The 22,314-nt window shown below is 41.2% G+C and overlaps 1 protein-coding gene across 1 annotated transcript; it reads right to left on the bottom strand.

Moving 5' to 3' along the window:
• Positions 1–229: 229 nt before the first annotated feature.
• Positions 230–20,647, bottom strand: cap2 (cyclase associated actin cytoskeleton regulatory protein 2). Its single transcript, XM_069681309.1, has 13 exons — positions 20,433–20,647; positions 16,294–16,421; positions 16,064–16,164; positions 13,820–13,897; positions 8,337–8,480; positions 7,761–7,846; positions 5,905–6,010; positions 2,786–2,987; positions 2,130–2,293; positions 1,915–2,038; positions 1,742–1,824; positions 1,358–1,501; positions 230–1,268 (listed from the first exon to the last, which is right to left on the bottom strand). The coding sequence occupies exons 2-13, from the start codon at positions 16,409–16,411 to the stop codon at positions 1,185–1,187; spliced, it is 1,434 nt and encodes a 477-aa protein (XP_069537410.1). The 5' UTR covers positions 16,412–16,421; positions 20,433–20,647; the 3' UTR covers positions 230–1,184.
• Positions 20,648–22,314: the final 1,667 nt, after the last annotated feature.

The raw sequence follows: 22,314 nt of genomic DNA, 5'->3' as shown, positions 1-22,314 counted from the left end.
GTTGTTTTAAACTGATAACTTTTGTTTGTTTTTATACTGATTTACTTTTTGCAACTCTAAAACTGAAAATATTCATATTTTTTCTATGACTGTCATATTCGTAATTTCCTTCTTCTGTTTTCCCTGGAGGTTTAAAGTCACTTTTTCGACCTTTTATGACCTTTGTGAAACTGAAATGTCTTACAAATTACAACTCTTATGCAATAACACCAACAAACAAGAACGGAGGGTTTTGGTTTTATTTGAAAAACGATACACAATTACATGAAACAGTTTTGATGTAAATTAAAAGTTTGAAACATATCAGTGGTGTTCAGTATCTTCTCCCTTTTGCTGGTACCATGCGCTACATCTTAGTAAAAATAGAGCGATGTAAAAAGTAATATAGAGACGACAGGAAGTGCTGAAGTTTGAAAGTTATCACTGCTGTCACTGCTTTGCGGTGTGCTTGTTATCTCATATTCAGTATAATTAGTAGCCCACTATTTACTTAATTATTTTGCTCAGGTTGATGTTCAGTGTTTCCTGCTGAACACATGAGATTGTAACATCCATATCAGCGATATTTTAGGCACTAGCGAGACATTGAAAACGGTTGTTAATGCAAACTACAGTGAACACTGTTGTATAAGCCTCACAAACTGTGCAACAATACTACATTACTACCATGCACAATGAACATTTAAAGAGATAAGTAATGAACACTCAATCAGGTAGAAAATATACCAACTAGTACCAAATACTCCTACACTTGACTCCTAGTTGTCCTTGTCGTCTTAGCTTCTGAATGACATACTTGAATGTTGAATTGAGCCTTTAACCTACTAAGAATGTAGAAAAATAGTACAATTGTAATAATGGTAATTCAGACAATTCTGGGAAAAATGTTTGAAGGATTATGTCATTTAAGTTGAGGATACCTACTTATAAGATTGCTTGTATTTTGAAAGTTCTTATATAATTGCCTTTATTGCTATGGCACAGAAATCAAAGACAGGTTTGTTGGACTTAAATCAAAGTGCTACAGAGACATCATGAAGTCAGAATAACAGCAACAATGAGCCAACCCAAAGTTCAATCCCTTTTTACAACTGTTACCCAATAAAATAAGTGGGGCAGATTGATTATTAGCATGGTAGTGATGATGATAGTTGTGCAGGTTGTGATTAGGGAAGATGCATCAATCAGCCAGCGATCTCAGTGGGCTCTGTCACCAGTTTGGAGCCGTCCCAAACGGTCTTGAACTGCTCCGGTACTGGAAACTCCCTCTGTAGAACGAGCACAAAGATAACTGTGAAACAAGAAGTGCACACATGGAAGATTCGATGAAGTCTCATTTCATATTTCAGGCACTCACATATTCGCCGTCCTCTTGTGGAACCATGACGTTCATCTCAGAGCTCTTTGCACTGACGATGTCACAGTTGAGGGAGTCCTTGCTCAGGTAGACCTGGCAGCCCTCTGTCTTGTTGATGGAAATGGTGGGAACTCTTCCCAACACCTACAGAAATATACAGGCACACGTTGCACTTAAATTTACTGTATACAAACCAAAAGATCAAACTGACTCCAATATAGTTTTTTAACACACAAAAAAAATATGACACCTAACACCTAAATAAGTGCAACACAAGTATTGCTGTTAATCTAAAATGTGATTAAGCTAGTTTAAGGGGAGGCCTGTTAGCCTTTAAATCCCTGTAAAGTGAATGTATATCCGCTCTTTTAACGTTTTTCTCACCTGTAACTGAATCGCCTTGGAGTTGATGATCTCCACAATTCCAACGGCGTTCTCAAAAACCAGACCCAGCTTCTTACAGTTGTCTGGAGAGAGTTAAACAAGATTAATAATCATCAGAAACTTGACATTTTGTCGAACGAGCAGTGTTGTTATACTGTTTTCATGCAGCTCACCGATGATGATGGAGTTGATTTTGCCTTTAACCTGCAGGGTGGAGTTGTTGCAGTTGAAGACGTAGACCACCTGTTTCAGCTCCGTCTCATCAATAACCAGGTCTTGTTTCTGCTCAAAGTTCTCCTGCAACAACAAAACAACACATTCAATTCACAATCAGTGACATAAAACTCTGAGAAAAGTCCCTTAAAGAGAAAGTGAACATTTCACGCACCACCCTCCATTTCTTCCCCTCCAGCTCCAGCAGAGGGGGTCTCTTTTGAACGGCTGCTCGTGGTGTGTTCACGGCCCCTTTGGACTTCTTTTTGGAGGGTGTTGCTTGCGACCGCAGGTTGGGGTTCTTGTGGGTCTTTTTAGAATCTGATACATGCTTCAGCCCTACAGATGGGAAATATAGGGAGAAATTATGGCACAGGCATAACACTGATATAAGAAATGCAGCAGGCCTGAGTTTTACAACACGAAACACCTTTACATTTAACCGAATATATTTAGTTTTTGGGCTAAAAAAACAGTCAAATTCAAAGGTAATTTGATGAACAAGCTTTCAAAAGTGTAACATTTCTAATTTTAGAGATTTACTTGTGAGTTTAACCCCTCTAATTTCACCAATAGCATCAATATCATCTATGCACAAGCTTATTTTATAACCTTTCATAAGACTTTTTTTCTTGTTTTCAAATTTACCTCTACAACCATTTATGACTTTACTTAACTTTTTATAGTAGTACAAATATAATAAATTATTAATACTGGCCAAAAAAGTGTGGGCTGAAGCTTTATATACACATATACTGTACATGTATTGAATATATTGTATTGTATAACAGCTGATACAGGAAAATGTCTTGTGCCCTAGAGTAAACCCACCTTTGGTGATTTCCATGCCCTGGTTGAGCTGGGCAAACAGTGCTGAGTGCTGCGGTGCTGCACCGCCCGCCTGAGGCTGGGAGTCATCATCAGTGAAGACAGGAGGTGGGCCGGGGGGAGGAGGAGGAGGAGGGGGAGGGGGGGGACAGGGAGCGCTGGGGACAGTCGGCGAGTCAAAGAGGGAAGTAGGAGCAATGGGGCCCTGTGGGTTGTAAAAAGTCAGATGTTAATTTTTGTTTTGTTCGTTTTCCTGAGAGAAAACACAGGAGTGACAGGTGTCCTGAGGATAACAGCTGCAGTAACAAACCTCTCCAGCAGGGGGAGTATTACACAAGAAATATGCCAAGTGCCAAGACTTAATTGGATGATGGGGAGAACTTTTATATCTCCTTAAGTAGCTTTTTATCTGATACTGTAAATCATCTAATTTATCTGTGTCCATCAGCATATAAATATTATTTATTGAAAGATTATACAGGGTGGAAAATTTTAACCCATTACTTAATTATTTCACATGGAAGAAATGTTAATATTTTAGATACCTTGAGCATAATTTTAGACACATTTCCCTTAAAATGTACCTGACATACATGGTGTCTTTGGAAACATTGTGATCTCTGCGACAATTTTAAATAAAGTTCTTTGAATTTGAATACTGTTTGGCTGTGCAGTACTGAATTGTAATGAGGATAATCAGGTCAAATCCAGTCCAACATGATATGCAGCTTTGGTTTAACTGATGAGCTGTTGATTACTACAGTAAGAAGAAGCAGACACACACACACACACACACACACACACACACACACACACACACAAGCAGTCTGAAGTCCTTGAACAGCTGCCAGACACACACACACACCTATCACAGGGTTGAACTGTCAATTTACGTGCTTCTGAGTACAGCTGAGACTACTTGACCTTTGACCCGGGAGCACATGTGTCGTGAATATCGTTGCCGAACAATGCTGACCTGTTACACTAAACTGCTCAGTGCATACCACCGGATTAGGGGCAGCATGTGTGTAAGTGTGTGTGTTCATGCATGGCTGTAAAACTGTCTGACTGCTTCTTTGTGTTTGAGCCTGCTTGTATGTTTATGCATGTATGGGTGTACACAAACATGCTGGTTACATGTTGTATCTTTCCAGCCTGCTTTTCAACTGTGGGGATAACTTTTGGGTAAAAAACACACCAGTTTTTCTCATCCAGAATGTTCCTTTCTCAGAGAGGACAGTTTCAACAAACATTAAACAACTCTGTGAGACAAACTGTATTAAATGTGGCGTTCAATACAAATGATTTGATCCATTGTTTTTTATTTCTTTCGCGTTTTCTTAAAAAAAATTGCCCGATCTGAAGCTAAGAAGTCATTTGATTGGTTGTGTGTGTGTTAGTGTATTCATCTGTGTGTGTAAAACCACCCTCATGTCAGCTTGTGTATGTCAGAGTGTAAGCGTGTCACTAAACCCCGATCTGAGCAGCAGATGACGGCTGCTCTGAAGGGGGACCAGCCCTGCGGTTTAGGTTACACGTAGGCTGTGTGTACACAGACTCTTTGTCGGGGTTCTTCTGTGAAGAAAACCTTCATTCAAGTAAACCCTGAGGACCACCTGTTAGCAGCACACACTCCAGGCCTTGTACACACACACACACACACACACTTGTCACTCTGTCGTCTGACAGCAGGGACAACAGCTGACACACACAGGCTCTGAACTTTCTGTCTGTAGATACACACACATGCATGCACAGTTGTTTAGCATTAGCTTCACCTAAAATGTTACGCTAGTCATTTCAAATTAAAGGAACAATTAAACATTTATAGCTTCATCCGCTTTATTCCAGAGATAAGAAGGTGATAGCTGCTGTCATGTCTGTAGGGCAAATACAAAGGAGTCAATTAGCTTAGCTTAGCTTAGCTTAGCTTAGCGTAAAGACTGAAAACAGGGTAAAACAGATGAAATATTGGTGCCTTTAAATGGAGTTGTTTTTACCATGTTCACAAGATGATATCAAACTATTTCCTCTCTTATGGTACGTCTTGTGACATGTTTCCTGATATTTCCAGAGAGGTCAGGGGCCATAAAAAGTCAATTTTCTGAGGGACGGTTAGCTAATGGCTTATACTGCAATTGAAGTTGTGTAGTTTTCCTTGTAATGTCTGAAGAAAATGTTGATATCCCCAACTGCCTCATCTTTTTCTCTCTCATTATGTCTTAGCATTTCTTTCAGTATGTTATCCACTTGCTTAGCTTGATAAATTGTTAGCCACTGAAGCTAATTTAGCGTCCATATTGCGGTTGCCTAGCATCAGTGTTCTAAAGATTTAACCACCTAAACCCCAAGTGTTGCTCCAGGTCAGGAGATAGTTCCTTGTTAAACCTCACTTTCTTTCATAGAAATTAGATGAATGACATATAATGTGTTAGTTAGAAAATTTTAGAGGGGCTTTTGGCCGGGTTTTGTAACTTTTTTATATAGCCACGCTAGCGTTTTTAACCTAGCTATGTCAAGTCTTTATGCTAGGCTAAGCTAAGCTATTTGCATATTTCTCAAAATGAAAAATATTCCTTTAAGAAAGAAATTGCACCACGACTAATATTAGCAAAGAAGCCTCAGTCAGCGTTCCTTCAGGGAATTCAGATGAGAAACCGCTGTAGCTGACAATAAAAACGAGTCGTGTCTGTTAAAGGATTTGGTTTCCGTCCATCTTAATCGCTGGGATCTAGTGAGCGTGAGTGCTGAGGAGTCCCAGAGCAGACATCCATACACTGAAGTGTGTGTGGGAGTGACAGAGGTTTTGTAAGCTCCCTGGAGAACCCGCCTGAGTGCGGCCACTGGAGGGAAGCTCATTCATTCATTCATGCTCTCTGCAGTGGTTTATGTAACCTGCTGCACCATAACTAAAAATGGAAATGTCCGCGAAAAGAAGTTAATTTGAGCCCTGATATAAAAATATCGAGGCCTGCGAATGGAAACTAAATGAAAACAAAGCTAAGATAACAAACAAGTTGTTCTAGGAGTCATTTCTTGTTTTCCGGCAAGTGTTGAGGGAAGAGGAGGGGCTGGATGAGCGCTGAAATAAGTGTATGTGTGGTGATAGTTTGTAAACTCACACTCTTGCTCCACACCAGTCCTGTAGTGTGGTGCTGCTTGATGAAGGACTGCATCTCGGTCCAGATAGACAGGTAGGAACGCACCCAGTCTACATGGCGTCTGTCGCTGGGGGGGGAAGAGGGTGACAAATATGTGATGGTCAGATTTAAACAGAGAGGAGGATGAGGTCAGCGGAGGGATAGGAAGGAGCAAAGAGGAGGAGGAGTTTTGTGACTGATTGGAACAGAAGATCAAAAAGTCTTAAAAATAAACATCAGTGCTTTATGAAAATGTCCTGTATTATTACTACTGTTACATGCAGTCACTGCTTTCCATTAACGTCTGTACAACATAATAATCTATTGGCACATTCTTGAAACTTGCTTGAGTTGTGTAATCTGTCTGACGCTAATGTTTAATGTCTGATGTTCAAAACATTGTCTGTTTGAATATGTTTCGTGGATTGGAGTCAGTGTGCAGGTTTTCCTTTTTTGGTAATGCTTAGTGTAACATAATACACCAATACTCCTGATACTATACCCCAAAGGTTTCCATTATTCACACAATTCCAGCTATTCATTTATCACACAAACCTATTATCTTCCACTGCTTAGATTTAATTACAAGTAGGAACTGGTTCAGACCAGATTCATGGTATGAAGTTTCACTGTTGCACATTTATCATACAGTCAAACATGCATAGTCAACATGCTACTTTTAAAATAGAATTGCATCTAGCATTATGAATATTTAAGCAATATCACACTGCGGCAATTCAACTAGTTTCGCAACTTAACTGAAACTGGACTGTTGTTGCCGAGCAACCCAAACATTCTCCTGCACTCTGTGTCTACAGGTCACCACAGATCAGATGTTTTTATGATGTACATGTATCTGTTTGATTTAATTTATAAAGCAACAAATGAAATAAGAGTCTGCTGTGTGAGTCAGAGGTACCAGCTTAATTAATGTCGACATACACGCAGTGTGTCCGAAACCGCATACTATCATACTAATAATACTAATCATACTAACCGTGACGTAAAATTGAGTATGTCATGCGTTCCCATCTCATAGTATGCAATTTTGTGTATGCTAGAAATGCCCGGATGTATACTAGATCGGCCCGGATGTTTGAGTATGAGACGGGAGCTCACTGGTTGTACTCAACCGCCCCAAAATGCATTGCGGCTATTCAGCTTCTACTATCACGGAGATGGACCTGAGATCAGACCGGACATACGTAAACGATTAAGTCACGTGATACGGAGAAGACAGCTCTGAGTATGATGCCACCAGCATCCTAATAGTCAGGTTAGTAGGCAGTATGCAGTACATACTGTTTGCGTATGTAGTAGGCAGTACGTTAGTATGCAGTTTCGGACACAGCAGCGGTCTGCTGTATCGTTAATTAACAGTATTCAGAACACCTGGCTGAGGTGGAGTGATACACAGAGTGAAAAGTCCCAGGGATGTTATACTCAGCACTCATGGAATGCCTCTTGTCCAATCAGATTACTTGGTCGGAACTAACTGTTGGATAATATTACACACCTTTCATCATCGCATTTACTCATGCAAGGGGAACTATTTAAATCCCTTCCTCTTAAACCGCATTAGAGAAGAGTCAGAGGTGAACTTAATGACACTTTTTTATGACACAACTCAAGGAAGTTTGAACAGTCAGAATATCCACTTTCATACTGTACAAAATAAGAAACAATGGCTGCCTGTTGTTGACAAAATATAGGCTGGTTCTTCCATTTCTACTTAACAGGATAATAATAAAAAACAACATGATCATTATTAGTAGTATCCTGCAGAGACAGGAGCAGCTATTGAGTTGTAAAGAATCTACTGGATCCACAGTACTTACGTCTCCTTGTAGTCCTTCAGCACTCTGTTAGTGTAAAACGTGGCAGCATCATTCATCTCCTTCACATAGGGACCCGGCTTCTGACTCTGAGAGAGATTAAATGTCTATTAGAAAACACTTAGTGGGTCCAAACTGTCTTAAACAGACCTTTTAGAAAGACTCTGACTATCACCAGATGTGTCTTCATCTGAGAGTAAAAATCTGAAAAGCTGATTGTGACATTTTGTACTCTAACATGTGCGATAAGTCCTGAGGGGGGAAAGTGCTCTCTGACAGCAACAGACACTAACCAGAAACTGTTTTTCTTTAGGTACTCAAGTGGAAACACTTTGATCTTAATCTAAATGAAATTCATCCCTAAACAGAGAGGAGGATTGGAAGCAGAGCCTGATGAGAAGACGGATAGAGGTGAAATCATGTGTGTTTTCTAAGGAGGAAAACATGGTGGGCTGTGTTTAGTTAGACTCATCTGTCTGAATGCAACATGAATACAGTTTTATATGTTTAATTTAAATTACGGTTGAGGTTTGAGTTGGATGTGTGGTCAGGTATAATTGCAAACAAAGTCTTTCTTACCACAGCCACCCAGCCCAGAGCAGGGATGCTCTCGCTGACGGCCGACAGGTGGTTGAAGAGGCTGCTGCCGCGGTTTCGCTCCCTGAAGCTCTGGATCTCCTGGATGTGATCGGATATCGGCTTCAGCAGGTCATGCAGCTCCGTCTGCAGGAGATGGAGAAGAAGACAAGGGAAGATGTTAGGATAGGACAGAAAGAGGACACAAGGATGCACGAGTGAAGAGTTAGGGAGGTTGGTAGGAGATTGGATTTAAAGTACATTTAAATCAAATCACACAAAGCTGTTATCGCAAGAAAAACACTGGATAGCTTAAAAAAACACTCTTTCACATGCAGAATTCTCTTTAACATGCTTCAGATACTTTTGATTTTACAGCCCCTGCGTTGCCTCCCTGCCCACCCATACCCAGCCTGCTGTAGTTGCCAGTCAGTAATTCCTGAACTAGGCTAAAGGACAGTTACTAATTTTATTAGCTGGAGCCTTTTTCCATTAGAAGTTCCAGATCTGCGCTACACTGTAACTCGTCTCCCAGCGCTCGTCTCCCCTCCCTCCCCGTCGCTCGGTTCCTGCAGACATTCCTCTGTTCATGGGGAGATCCCTCTGGCCTTGTAAGGCATACAGCTCCTCCAGTGTTTACAGTTTACCTATCATGCTTCTGCACACGCAAAGATTCAGAAACACAATGTTGCTGCTGCAGCTCTGATCTGCAGTCAAATAGCTGCAGCTATGTGAAACATTTACTGTTAATGAGCTGTAAAAAAAAAAATGTTTATATATGAGGAACAAACTGCAGAACACTTATTAAAGTCGCTGATTGATGACATGCATTAGGATAAGCCAGTGTATTTGCTTGGATAATGGCAGTTAATCTAAATTACATAAACCTGTATATGAACATTCGTGCATGCCTGTTCCTGTAATTGTATACTTGCGTGCAAAGTAGAAATAGAAACAGAAGTGAGCTTCTTCCCTCAATCAGATGCACATGATCTCCATAAGCTGTGATAGACGCTCCTTTCTCTGTTCCTCAGGCTTCCCACTAAATCCAGCTAATATCTGTGTGCGAGCAGCTCCGAGGTAATATGTCTCCCCCGTTTCAAAACAAATGTTGTACTGCAAATAGGGATGTACAGCGTTTGATGAGTCGGAAAAAAAGCCCCAATTTGTCGTGAGTGTAATTTGTGAACCATAAAAAACATATCACGTGATTGCGCCACCACCTTTCTACCACAGTTTCCAGTTTATTATGAATTTACAGTGTTAATCTATTCATATTAAATGTATTATATCTGCAACTAATGCGGCGACACCTACGAGCTAGTTCAGGCAGGCGACTCAAGCTGCACTGATTTCGTAATTGATATGAATCACTTTCCACAGTCACCTGACAACACTTGCTCCTGACTGGTGGTCTATTAAAGCTGCAAGATTTCCGGTCTCAGCCTCTGCTCTGTCTTTGCCATCGCTGCCCTGCACTAGTACTGCGCTCGTACTTTCAGCCCCACTACCCCAGCGTCCACCTGCAGGCTCAGAATAGGGGGGTTTAAGATATAATCTCATCACAATTTCTGCATGTAAAATAAATCTGTAAGGAGTGATGAAGTCGGAGCCTAAACGCCAAACACAAGCTATGTTCTGCTGCCGCAATAAACATTTCCAACTATTACAACGTGAGTTGTCTCACTGAAATGTTTACTTTAATCACAGATCTTCCACAGGTTATTATAAATTTGTTAATTCATTTTCTGTAAATAAAATGTTAAAAAAGAATCCAAAATGGATGAATCATGGATTCCAGCAGCCAAAGTAGTAACTTATGTCTGACCTACACTATAAAACCCAAAGGTTGTTGTAATACTTTGTCACTCGAACAAAAAAGGACTAAAACCACAAAGTGTTTATCAAAATAGTTTAGATCTTCCTGTTTTTTTCTTCATTACACAACAGCAACAACGTCATGTCTCTCACTGAAGGTATGACTTGTATTCTGTGAGTCACCCAGTACCCAGAGTGTGGACTTCCCCTCGCTTTATCCAGCTGCACAAAGAGGAAGACACAGATATGTGGAAAAAGTACAGATGGAAATCATAAGAACTCTAATGTCTAATCTGTTAACGTTAAGGCAAATTTACATGTCAGTATCAATACTACTCTTATATCTGTGTGCTAATTGTGAAGCTACATACAGCAGACACTTAGCCTAGCTTAGTCTGAAGACTAGAAACAGAGGGTAACAACTAGCCTGGCGTTTAATACTAAAAAATTAACCTTCAAGTGCCTCTTAAACTAACTAAGACGCTTTATCTTGTTTGTTTAACACGCATGCTAATATTTAGGCTGACCCAGGCTACCAGTTTTCTCATTCTCTCAGTCTTTAAGGTAGGCTAATAGTCAATAGTGGGCATATATTTCCCCACATTTTAAAGTATTCCAATAAAATTTAACTGGAAGACAGCAAATTAAAAATTATGATTATGACCTTTCAATCTAATAATAATAGAGTGCTGATTTGGCTTTATTTTATACTAAACTGAAGCTAGCAGTTTAAAAGAGTAATACATTTCAGTCAGACAGACGTCTAGGCTCCTCACTCCTCGCTGATTTATTTTACAGGCAGAAATTGAGGAGTAGTGAGATAATATCTTAAACCCCCTTATTCGGAGCCTGCTGAAGAGCGCAGTACTGGTGCGGGGCAGCGATGGCAATGACAGAGCAGAGGGAAAGACAGGAAATCTTGTAGCTTAAATAGGCCGCCAATGGGAGGAAGTGTTTATTAAATCAGTGCAGCTCGAGTTGTCTGCCTGAACTAGCTCGCAGGCGTCGCCCAATTTTGGGTAATATGCTATTTGCTTTTTTGCAGAGATAGGACGAGCGATACCACACTGTATTTGTATGTAAGCTAACCATAAAGGCTGAGCTAGCAGCGGTTTAGCCTATTTTTAGCCTATTTTAGCATGAAGGCTGGAACAGCTGTTAGGATTATAAAGATCTTTCCACTAGCACCTCTTCAAATAGCTTAACACATTGTGTTTAATTTGTTTAAACACTACAAAAAAAGAAAGAATAGAAAAGGTGACTTTTCTTGTTGCTAGCATAGTAGCTAACTTTTGGGTAGAGTTAGCTTCATGAAGCTAGTGCCAGCGCAGAGTTAGCTTTGCACAAAGACAGATGAGAGGGGAACTACACAGAGAGAAGGTTAACTGAGGCAGAAATGTGGACTGTAAAGTGAATACAGACGAAGAGAATGAGCTGACAAAAGGATCAAACACGTCGACTCACATTATTTGATGGGCAGCAAATGAGCTCAGTGTGTTACAATAGCAAAGCGTCCAAGCCTTGACTTCCTATACAAGCAGTGGATCAAAGCTGGAGAGTGGAGAGTGACAACGGGAGACCAGCTGTACGAGGGGTTTTTAAAACTGTAAATGTCTGTGTGTGTGTGTGTTAACCAGAAACACAGTCACACACGCACGCACGCACGCACACACACACACACACACACACACACACACACACACACACACACACACACACACACAGTGCTAACAGGCCAACTCGAGGTCACATGAGAGAGAGGCTTACTTTCTTTTCCCTCTCTCTCTTTGTCTCACACTTTATCAAACTCCCTCTTTCACACACTCTTTTACACACACACACACACACACACACAGACAGACACACACACAACAGGCTCAAATATAGAACATGCCCATAAAAAGTCAGAGAGCACAACAGAGCTGAGCTGCAGAGAAAGGCCAGAAGTTTGTAAGCCGTGTGTGTGTGTGCGTGTGCGTGTGTGTGTGTGTGTGTGCGTGTGGACAGAAGGGGCACTGCTGGTCAGACTCACGCACACTTTCCCTCCTCTTCCTGATCTGTATCGAGGACGACAGATATAGACATGAATGAGCGCGGTGGACAGATGTGTGTGTTTTTGTTTGTAAAGATTCTTTACTGGTGGTTTGTGTGTGAGCGGGATTTCACAGTGTGCGTGCATGAAAGGGTTTATGGGTAATGTTGTCTGTGTATAGAAAACGGATGTCCCAACCTTGCCAAGCCGCCGTACCTTTAGCTTGACAATAGATTTTATCATGAGATCTGAAAGATGAGACTGTGGTTTTATATGTAGTGTACATATAGGACTAAATTGAGCACGCTTGGAAATCGGACGTGTTAAAGGGAGTTTATGAAGTTGTTTTTATCTCTTTTTCGTGTTTTGTTGTGGGTTTATTTGGCTGAATGTCCTTTTACATCTCTCTCTCCACTCAGTCGGCCCACCCCTCTCCTGGGTCTGTCCCCCTCTCTCTGTAAACCCTCACTCTTTCCTTGTTTGCATTTCAGACAATCACTGAACGCTCTTTTCACCGCCTCTCAACCAATGACCTGACAGATAGGGAGTAATCACTTCCTGGTGGGCTCTGTGGACCCTCCAACACACACACACTCACACACAACACAAACAGAAGGCCAATGGGATGATATCAGCTCTCACACACACACACACACACACACAGACAGCTCTCTCTCACACACCCCCTCTCTCTATACGTGAACATGTTGGGAATGTGTTGTATTAGCGTTTTCGTAGTCAAAGAGCGGCGTAATCCCTCTGTGAACGGCCCGGCCCGCTGGGGGACACAGGAGGGGGAGGACACCGACCGGCAGTCAGAGCTGAGACACACATCAGATGATAAACGTGAAACATCTGATGCAATGTTTCACAGGAGAGTCGCTCCGTGCATCACCTGCTGCAGCTATCTGGGAGGTTTCTAATGCGACTTAGCTGTAAACAAAAAGCAGCCAATCATAATGATGAGATCAGGTCACATGATTTGATTTATTCCAACGCTTTCAGAGGATACTGTTCACAATGAAAATGGAAGCTGGCCAATCAGTGAAGTCATTGTTTATGACATGATTGTTGGCCCACACTTGTGTTGCTCATAAGGAACCAGTGAATTACATCAGCTGTTTGCCATGCAGTCAAAGATATTTAGATTTAGTTGTACAAACAGCTGAACCAAAATACTTTTTTCAGGCTTTTTGAAAAGTCAGGAAAAAGGAGAGACGGAATGAGATCCACAAAAAGGCCCCCGATTGATCAGAGTCTTGTCCTAAACAGACTAGCAGGGTGCCTTCAACCTTTCACTTTTAAAGTGTTAATAATCCATCCTCCATCCATTATCTATACCGCTTATTTCTTCAGGGTTGCCAGGGGGGCTGGAGGCAATCCCAGCTGATCGCCTGTCAATCACAGGGCTGACACAGACAACCTTTCATGCTCACACTCGCACTTACAGGCAATTTTAGAGCCACCAATTAACCTAACCAGCATGTCTTCGGACTGTGGGAGGAAGCCGGAGTAACAGGAGGGAACCCACGCATGCACAGGGAGAAGGGCAAACCGGAACTCCAGGAACCAGGAACCTTCTAGCGAGAGTGCTAACCAGCCCAGCCCAGTGTCTGGCACATTAACATATTTTCACCTGTGCAGGTTCCTGGTGCGTAGACGCCATCTTGAGGAAACTTCTCTGAGTCTGCAGGGCCTTGTTCACCATCTCCGCCTGTCAATCATGAAAAAAAATGAAAGCCAGATATGTTAGGAATATGACACACACGCCTTTTATGGGATATAATAAGCAGCATGTTATATATTGTGTATACTGACTATATATTACGTAACACTGCCTGTTCTTTTGTTCTGGTTTGTTTACTGTGTTCTCTCATGTCTAGGGAGATGTAGGCAGTTAATCTGTCGCTCTCAGACATAAAAAGGAAAGTATAGTAACACACACACACACACACACACACACACACAGAGTTTGGGTTAGTCCCAGCCAGCTGTGTCCTGTGTGTGTTTAAGACCTCCAGTTGCGGGCCAAGGGAACCACCAGGGAGGCTTTAACCATAAAAGGAGCTCTGCAAACTGGGTGAAACTCCCTCATGCTCTCGCTCACACACTCTCCCTCCGTCTCACCCCGCTCAGGGATGGGACACAGAGATAGAAGTCTTCTTTCGAGGTACAGAGGAAGAAATGAAAGCACTCTTTCTACTTTGTTTTGGAGCACTGCTTGTTGATTTGGATTCATTCCAAGGACATAACACAGCTATTATTGCCAATTGGCTCACCACAAAACACACACACACACACACACAGTCGTGGTGGGAGTACAGGTCATTACCAAATAGAAAAGAGTGCTCCACTAGCAGTTTGATAAATGAATGTAGGGTCAATAATCCTTGGCTTTGTAGGAGACAGGAAACAATATCTACTTTTGGACCATGGACCTCCCATACACTCACAGATCACTGTCCTTCAGTTTTCCACAGCCATGCCTTCTCTGAATGGGATCTAAAGTAGGACCATCCGTGTTTATAAGTTTAGATCCAATCACACGAAGGCTGGCACAGAGGCGATGAACCAGTTGCTCAACTGGTTTCTGTTTGTGTTCCCCTTTGAGACTGTCATGAGTTTCTAGTTTTGTTCTGGTTTTCTTGTATTTCGGTGTTCAGTTATTATTTCTTGTTTTACCTTGTCACTTTGTCCCTTGTCATGAGTTTTCATCGTTTAGTTTTGTATTTAGTTTATTCTGTGTCCTTGTCAGTATTTAGTCTTGTTTAGTTAAGTATTTTTTGATTAGATCATTTCTTGTTTTACTTTGTCACCTTGTCTCTCGTGTTGGTCCACTTCCTGCCTTTGTGTTTCCCGCTTGTTTGATTACGTGCCCTGTCCTGATTGGTTTCACCTGCCCCTTGATTGTCTCACCTGTGTCTGATTAGCCTCACCTCCTAAGTTTATTTAGTCTTTGTGCTCCCCTGTGTTGTTGCCTGTTCATTGTCGTCCTTCTTGTGGAGTTTGATCTATGTCTGTGATTTTGTTCCTCGTACTACTTTGGATATTCTTCGTGCCTCCCCTGATTTCCTCGTGTCCCTTGGATTACCTGTTCCTGGTTTTGTTTGTACGTTTTTTTGCTCTGCCTTTTGATTTTCCTTTTTGTCTTTTGTTGGAGTTAGATTTTGTTTGTGCATTTTTGCCTTTTATTTAATTAAATCCGTTATCTAAGTCTGCTTCTGGGTCCTCACCTTTTTGTTTCTATTGAAACTGTGACAGAGACAGGCTTTACTCACAATGCAGAGCTGCTTTTGCCTTTGCATCTTCAAACCAAAGTGCAAAACATACGCAGAATCTCAAAACGGAGGATCCAAATAGGGTTCATTGGGGGCTTCCAGCAATCAGTATGACACTTCCATTAGGTTGAGAAAATTTAAGAAGATATGTTTTCTCCAAAATTGATACAGTAATACTCGTGAAGATTCAAACTAGTGTGTAAAATGTGTGGAGAGCTGCTCTAAACAGTATCTTTCTGCCTGTAACAACAGGCTGTTAGACAGCAGCTGTGGTGACATCTGTCTGCTGCAAAACATACACAAGTGTGTGCGTAGACAGGTGTTTGTCTTATTCATCATTGTCGTCCAACATTTAGTGGAATAGTGATACTTTAAATCTGTGGGGTGAGGGTGTGTAAAGGGTTTAACTATGTCAAAAGGTCGATCATGATATTTTTCTTGGCGGGAGCCCAGAGTAATGACCGCCATCGTCCTCTCAGGCTGGCAGCTCGTGTGCTGCCTTGAGAGGCAAAAACCTGGGGTGAAAAACGTGGGAAAATAGCAGAGCAGTAAGAGAAGGTCGGTTCAGAGGTATTTTAGTGAATGAATTAAACAGAACTTACATGTTTCTCCACATCACTTCCTATGGCTTTGCTGCAGTTCAGATATTCTGACACTGGACCCTTTAGTACGATATCAAAGGCCTCAACACACTGAGACAAACCTGCAAACACAGACAGAAATCACTGCTCTCATGTAAAGCTCGTACTTTTTTACCAAGTGCTTCTTTGACTTTAGAATAATGTGTTTTTGACTCGCTGCATTTCTGAGCATGATTAAAGCTTTGACTTGCCTCCGTCGATGCCGTTGACACAGTCCCCGTTAGCCATGCCGCTGGACGCCTGCATGGTGACGGACATCTTCTCCAGGCGAGTCACGGCTCGCTCCAGCCGCTCCATTAAACCCTCCATGGTGACAAACCTGGAAACAAACGCAGGAATGGTTTCTTTAGCTGCACTGTGACCTTTCTGATCCAAGGCGGATAATTGATGTTGTGATACAGAGTAATGTTTTACTTTAATCATCGCAGAAGAAAATCCTCTTTTTTAATGCCCCCTCTGAACATGGAGGAGAAAGATCAGTTCTTGATCCTGAGTTACAGAATGTCTTTAAAACTTTCTCGTCCTCTGCATACTGTTTTCAAAAAGCTAGCCCCTTTCATGACAGAGTGAAACTAAATGAAGCCAATACAGAGCGGTTTGTATGAACACTGTCTGTTTGATCTGTCTGGCCTTTTGCCATAGCCACATAACGTACAGTATAATGGTGATACTCTTATCACATTTGTTACAACGGTCGGGGTGACGGGTCTTGAGATGGTTAATCAAGTTTGTAGTGTTGAAAGACTTTGCCTTGGCTCCTCCTCGCATCACCGAAGCTGAGCAGTCATTGCAAATAGCAGCTTTGCTCTCTATTTCGGACACTTTGAAAAACTTCCACACCACGGACATTTTGGCTTCTAACTCTCTCATGCTGCAGGAAGACACACGTGACGTCATCACGCTGCGCCGAGCAGGTCTTCTTCGCGCCGGGGGCATTTAATCAAGCATGCAGCAGCCCATTATTTTATCGGTTAATTATATCGGCAGATATCGGCGTGTTGGCCGATATCCGATAACGTGCCGATAATATCGTTAATTTTTAAGCCAATATCAGCCGATACCGATAACGTGCCGATAATATCGTGCATCCCTAGTGCATAGAGAAGACTTAAAGAAAAGCACAGTACAGCACTCATATCTTTTGCTTAACTAAGGGTAGGAATAGTAAAAGCCACAAGAAAAAGTCCCTCATTCACACTTTTCATTAAAGTAATAATCTAAAAGATCTCTGTTTCTTTCACTTTAGTGGCAGAAGTGATAAGCAGTAAATCCAGGTGTGTTTTTTAAGGTCACTTTCCATTTTGTTTCTTTTTCTTTGGATTTGTACTTATATTAGAAGTTTCATTAATTGTCTGTAGTTATCAATTTTAGGAAGCAATATTAGAAAGAAGACATGATATGTTTATTTTGGCCAATGAATACCAAAATTGAAGAAAATAACATGGAATAAATAATCACATGGATATATACAGACAACATATAAAACCAGAAGACTGTGGAACAATTTAACAAGTGTTTAAAACAGTTTATTGTAGGTGTGTTTTCTTTAATTTCAGCTCTTTTTATACTTCATCTGGCTGATTGTTGCTTTGGTTAAAATGCAAACATCCAACGACATAGCTGGCTCTTGGCCCTTTTTACAGTGCGATTCCACGACAGCGCCTTACCGGAGCTCCGCCGTTACGCCGCCTTCTCCACTTTACACTGAATCAAGCAACGCCTGCATAAAGTAAAAATAACTTCCATATAGGCATATACCTTTTTCACTGTTTCCATTTTAAACAATGAACATCACCACTGTCTGAACTAAGGCTGCAGAACAAGTTTCCTGCATTATTCAGTTGTTACTCCACAAGATATGTTCTCTAACAGTGACCTCACTGACCCTTGATAGTCTCCTGACAGCATTACACAGGTAATAACAACCCCTGTCAATCAAACAGAATCCATACAACATACAAGATTATTTGTACGAGCATTGACAATGTTGGCTAAAAGCCTACATATTATATCTCTGTTAACACTGACAGACCATATGCATCACCATGAGGCAACGCAGGCCTGTTTCCAACATTTATAAGTCAACAGGCTGGAATTCAATCCAGCAAATGAGTGCATGTTTACGCACACTACTGCTAGGTAACATGCACATCCTAATCTGACACCTGCTACCTTCATGTCCAACACACATCCCAGCTGTGTGAGTTACAGTCAAGTTTGTTTCCCTTACAAATAATACACCAGGCTGTGTATTAATATAGCAGCTATGTGGATAGTGCTCCCTGTCTGTAATCTGTGTAAATGATGTCGTGTAATTATGAGCTGCGAGAAGAAAACGCGTCAGAGGATGGGTGTCATCGCGTCGTCTCTCTGGAGAAACCTCTCAGCGGTGCCACATGCCTTTCGTGTAGGACTCAGCATCTATTTCTGCTCTGTGGGACACAACAAGTCTGAGGCAAGAGCTGAAACCTGGAGAGTTCAATGCGGGTTGATCAAGGGCAACGAGTCAGATATGAAGCAACTGATTGAGTTCAAGTAGGGATAAAGTTGGTTTTAATTTCAAACATGCCTTGTTGTTATTCTATTCTTGCAGGCCGTTTATACAACATTTCAAAGTTAGTTTTTATATCTCTTTCATGCAAGCTGTTTGGCCCGTCCTACTAGAGCTTTCTAACTTCAAACTGACTTTTTCCGACACACATAAAAAACAAAGACTCGCTGCTACAGTTTTTTCTCGAGTCCAAAACACTTCATTTAATCTGTCATGCTCAACAATAATGTCAAACTTCTTCTAAAAACCCAAAGACAGAAACAGCCAGCGTCTGCACTGGTTGTATTGTCAGGCAGCCAAATTCTCCATGGCAATGCAAAAACATGGCCAAAGACGCTCTTTCAGCTTTTCACATACATTTAATAAAGTCAGCCCATCAAAGGAACTGAATGGAAAACAACCAGAGTGTAATCAAACCGTTACGTGTCACAAACTAGACATTACTTTATCCCTCAGTAAATGGACACATGCCTCCCTCTGTTCCTGCAGACAGGTGGGCGCAGCGTCTGCCACATAAAGACTCCAACCAACAGCTGAGAAAGCGCACATGTTCCTGCAGTGGAAAGATATTACTGACTTCACCCTGACCTGCAGCATGTGTCTCCTGAACCCCTCGTCCTGGTATCTGATCTTTGAGGCTATATCGGGCCTGAGCCTGCCGTTTGCTGCTATGAGGCCTACTGTACGACATCCTATAGGTCTCAATGCCCTGCGCTACAGTGTGGAGATTTAAGATTAGGTAAAACTTGGTAAATCTGTGAATAAATTCTTGTATTTATAAAGTTCGTATAGTGTTTACACTACTGCTGCTACAGCTGCTTCAGTCTCTAAAACAGCTGTGAAATCATCAGTATGAGCTGTTTGTTAAAGCCTTGGTGTTTGTATCCACAAAAAAACTGTTGTTAGTTGTAAAGAGAGTTTATTATTATTATTATCTGATTCGTATACGTAATAGTTGATTTAAAAAAAAAATGAAATCATTGAAATGGGCCTAATAATTATTCAAAAAAGGCCTTGGATAAAGCAACAAGTGTAAATGTATGAATGAAGTATATTGTCCATTTAAAAATTGTGACAACAAATGTCACCTCAAGGTGCATTTAGTAGCTGGACCATTCAATCATATCTCATGATCTTCATCAGTAGATGGGTTCGTATCTATTTAATTATCTTTGTCCAAGCTGGTAAGGACTTCCGGTCCATGTTAGATTAAAAGTTGAGTTGGAAAACAAAGTTAACTTGACTTTAAAACCACCAATAATAATAATATTAAAAGCTCCAAATGATACTAAATGGTCTTTGGATTGAGATTGTTTTGTCAGAAAATATATTTTGATACTCCAAAAGTCTAAACCTTATAATCTACGTACATATTATAACATTAATAGGCTTAATTTATATTTCCTGCAGGTGCTCATGACGCAGGCTCTGCCAGGCCAAAGATGATCACCCTTCAAAATAAAACATGACATGGCGCTGGCATGCTGACAGGACTTTCACCGCCCCTCAAATCTGACGCTTCATGGTCCGCGCCAAAATATCACCGTTACTCCAAACGATAAGAAGAAAAGACAATTCAGAATAAAAAATCAAAACACAAATCTCCATGCTTAATATAAGAAACAATGGCGTACTTGAAGAAGCAGGTGAAGATGACTCGGTTTGGACATTTCTGCGATGGACACCCCCACTGCAGGACAATACCACCTCCGCCCCCACCCCGAAATTTAACCAAACTTGACATTTATTTTGAAACTCGTTAGTACAGAAACAACTTACCTCCCTGTGGTCCGCGGTGTATTTCTATCGGGATGTTTTGTGTGGACTGTCAGTATCCCTGGACGAATTCGTGGCGGTGTGCTGCTGCTGCTCGCGGTCCCTCCTGCCTCCCTGCCCCGTCACTCAGCGACGCACAGGGCCAGGACTCTTCCGGGATCTCCTAATTAAGCCACACGGTGAACCTGAGAGCCACACAGCGAGCAGAGACCGGGACCATGACTCAGTGCCGCAGTATCTAGTCTGGGGCGGACGGGTAATTACCTCGCAGGCAACATGGCAGCCTCAGAGAGTCCTGCTATAAATAAACTAGTGTTGGACGTTGTGGAAATGTCTGCTCGGGTCTCTCCTGAGGGAAGGGACCTGTATTTGCAGGGGAACCATCAGAGTCCTTTGAAGTGAACTCAGTTCAGGGTTTGACCCCCAACTTGGAAATCCCCCTTTCCAAATTAAACATGAGAACTGCAGCACCATATTGTACCCACAGCTGAGGGTCCAAAGTAGGTTTTACATCCTGGATGCTGAGAGCCCTGAAGGAGTCATAAGTTATAAATGCCTCCATGTTCAGCCAAATTTAAAGGGGTAATCCAGCAGTACTCAACTGTTATGCTGTCTGTTGTCCACAGCTGCTGTAGCAATGATATACAACAACGTTTCTGCCAGAACGAAGAGTATCCACAGTGAAGATGCAAACAAATCTCTACTTTGTTTCCCCAAATCTAGTGTAACCACCTAGAAACATCCCCTGCCTAACCTGAACCAGTTCCTGGCCTCCACTTCATGCTCATCAAATGTAACCCCATGAGCATCAAAGTGCCTCTAAATTAATAATTTCTGTTATGTTGTATAGGCCTACTTTAAGTTTAGTTACAAGTATAGAAGAATCTGTTACTTAATGTTAATGAGTTGAACTGATACTATAACTGTAGAGGTTTGTTTCTATGCAACTGTCAGCAATTCGCCATATTTACACAAGTTGTAAATCATATAAATTAAGGGTATCTAAAAAAATATATATATATATCATTTCATCACAGTCTCAATCAGTCAAAAGAACAGATTTGATAACCCATTAGCTACCATAACACAACGCCTAGCTACCATTCAGTACCTTAGCTGGAAAGCAAATGCCTAGCTAACATTATGTCAGCTAGGTTGTTATGTTAGCTAACACCATGTTAGATAGGATGTTACATTAGCTAATGTCACATTAGCTAGGACATTACTTAGCTAACGTTATGTTAGCTAGGAATTTACACCTTTTCAATCGGTAACACTACCAAACAGTAATATAGGCTTTTAGGTTCAGCTTCTAGGTAACAGCTAATGGGTTACCAAATATCTTGTTTTACTTCAGAGTTCCCTTTAAATTTTTACTGTTCATTGTCTTTTCATTTGCTACAAAAAGTGAGAAGTGGTGAAATAATAATAGTTTGTCAGACATCAAATTTTTACAGCTTACCATTTGGAACACAGCAGCAAGACATTATGACAGCATTTTAGCTTCCCACCCTGCGTGTGGTTTTAGGGGAAAATGGCCGCCTTATGATAATAGTCAATGGAGATGTTGCAGCCATGTTGGCAACTCTTGAAACTTGTACTGTAGAGTACATATGACATAAGAATGTCCAGAATTAAACTCCTAATGGCAACTACACTGACCTTTATTTCCCTTTTTGTAAGTAATTAAGAAAGTGTATGCAGGTTATTGGATTTTGGTTTAACATCTCAAATTTCAAGGGTATGACACAACCAAAATGTTGTTTCAATAAATGGCTTTTAAAGAATCTTTAAAGATTCAACAGATTTACTATTTGTTGACAACAATATTCCCTTAAGAAATAGTGTCATTGGAGAGTGGTACTGACGTTAAAAAGCATTTGAA

Source organism: Semicossyphus pulcher, unplaced genomic scaffold, assembly GCF_022749685.1.
Source record: "Semicossyphus pulcher isolate SPU_LCO1_2020_fin unplaced genomic scaffold, fSemPul1.0.p SCAF_5, whole genome shotgun sequence".
Classification (NCBI taxonomy): domain Eukaryota; kingdom Metazoa; phylum Chordata; class Actinopteri; order Labriformes; family Labridae; genus Semicossyphus; species Semicossyphus pulcher.
This window is presented reverse-complemented; position numbering and strand designations above follow the sequence as displayed.

Bases quoted from the DNA above. Each gene is read 5' to 3' on its own strand.
- cap2 (XM_069681309.1), bottom strand. From the start codon at position 16,411: ATGGAGGGTTTAATGGAGCGGCTGGAGCGAGCCGTGACTCGCCTGGAG. The intron at 1,502-1,741 runs GTGAGAAAAACG...ATATTTCTGTAG, and splicing joins CCAAGGCGATTCAGTTACAG to GTGTTGGGAAGAGTTCCCAC. The intron at 1,269-1,357 runs GTGAGTGCCTGA...CTCGTTCTACAG, and splicing joins CACAAGAGGACGGCGAATAT to AGGGAGTTTCCAGTACCGGA.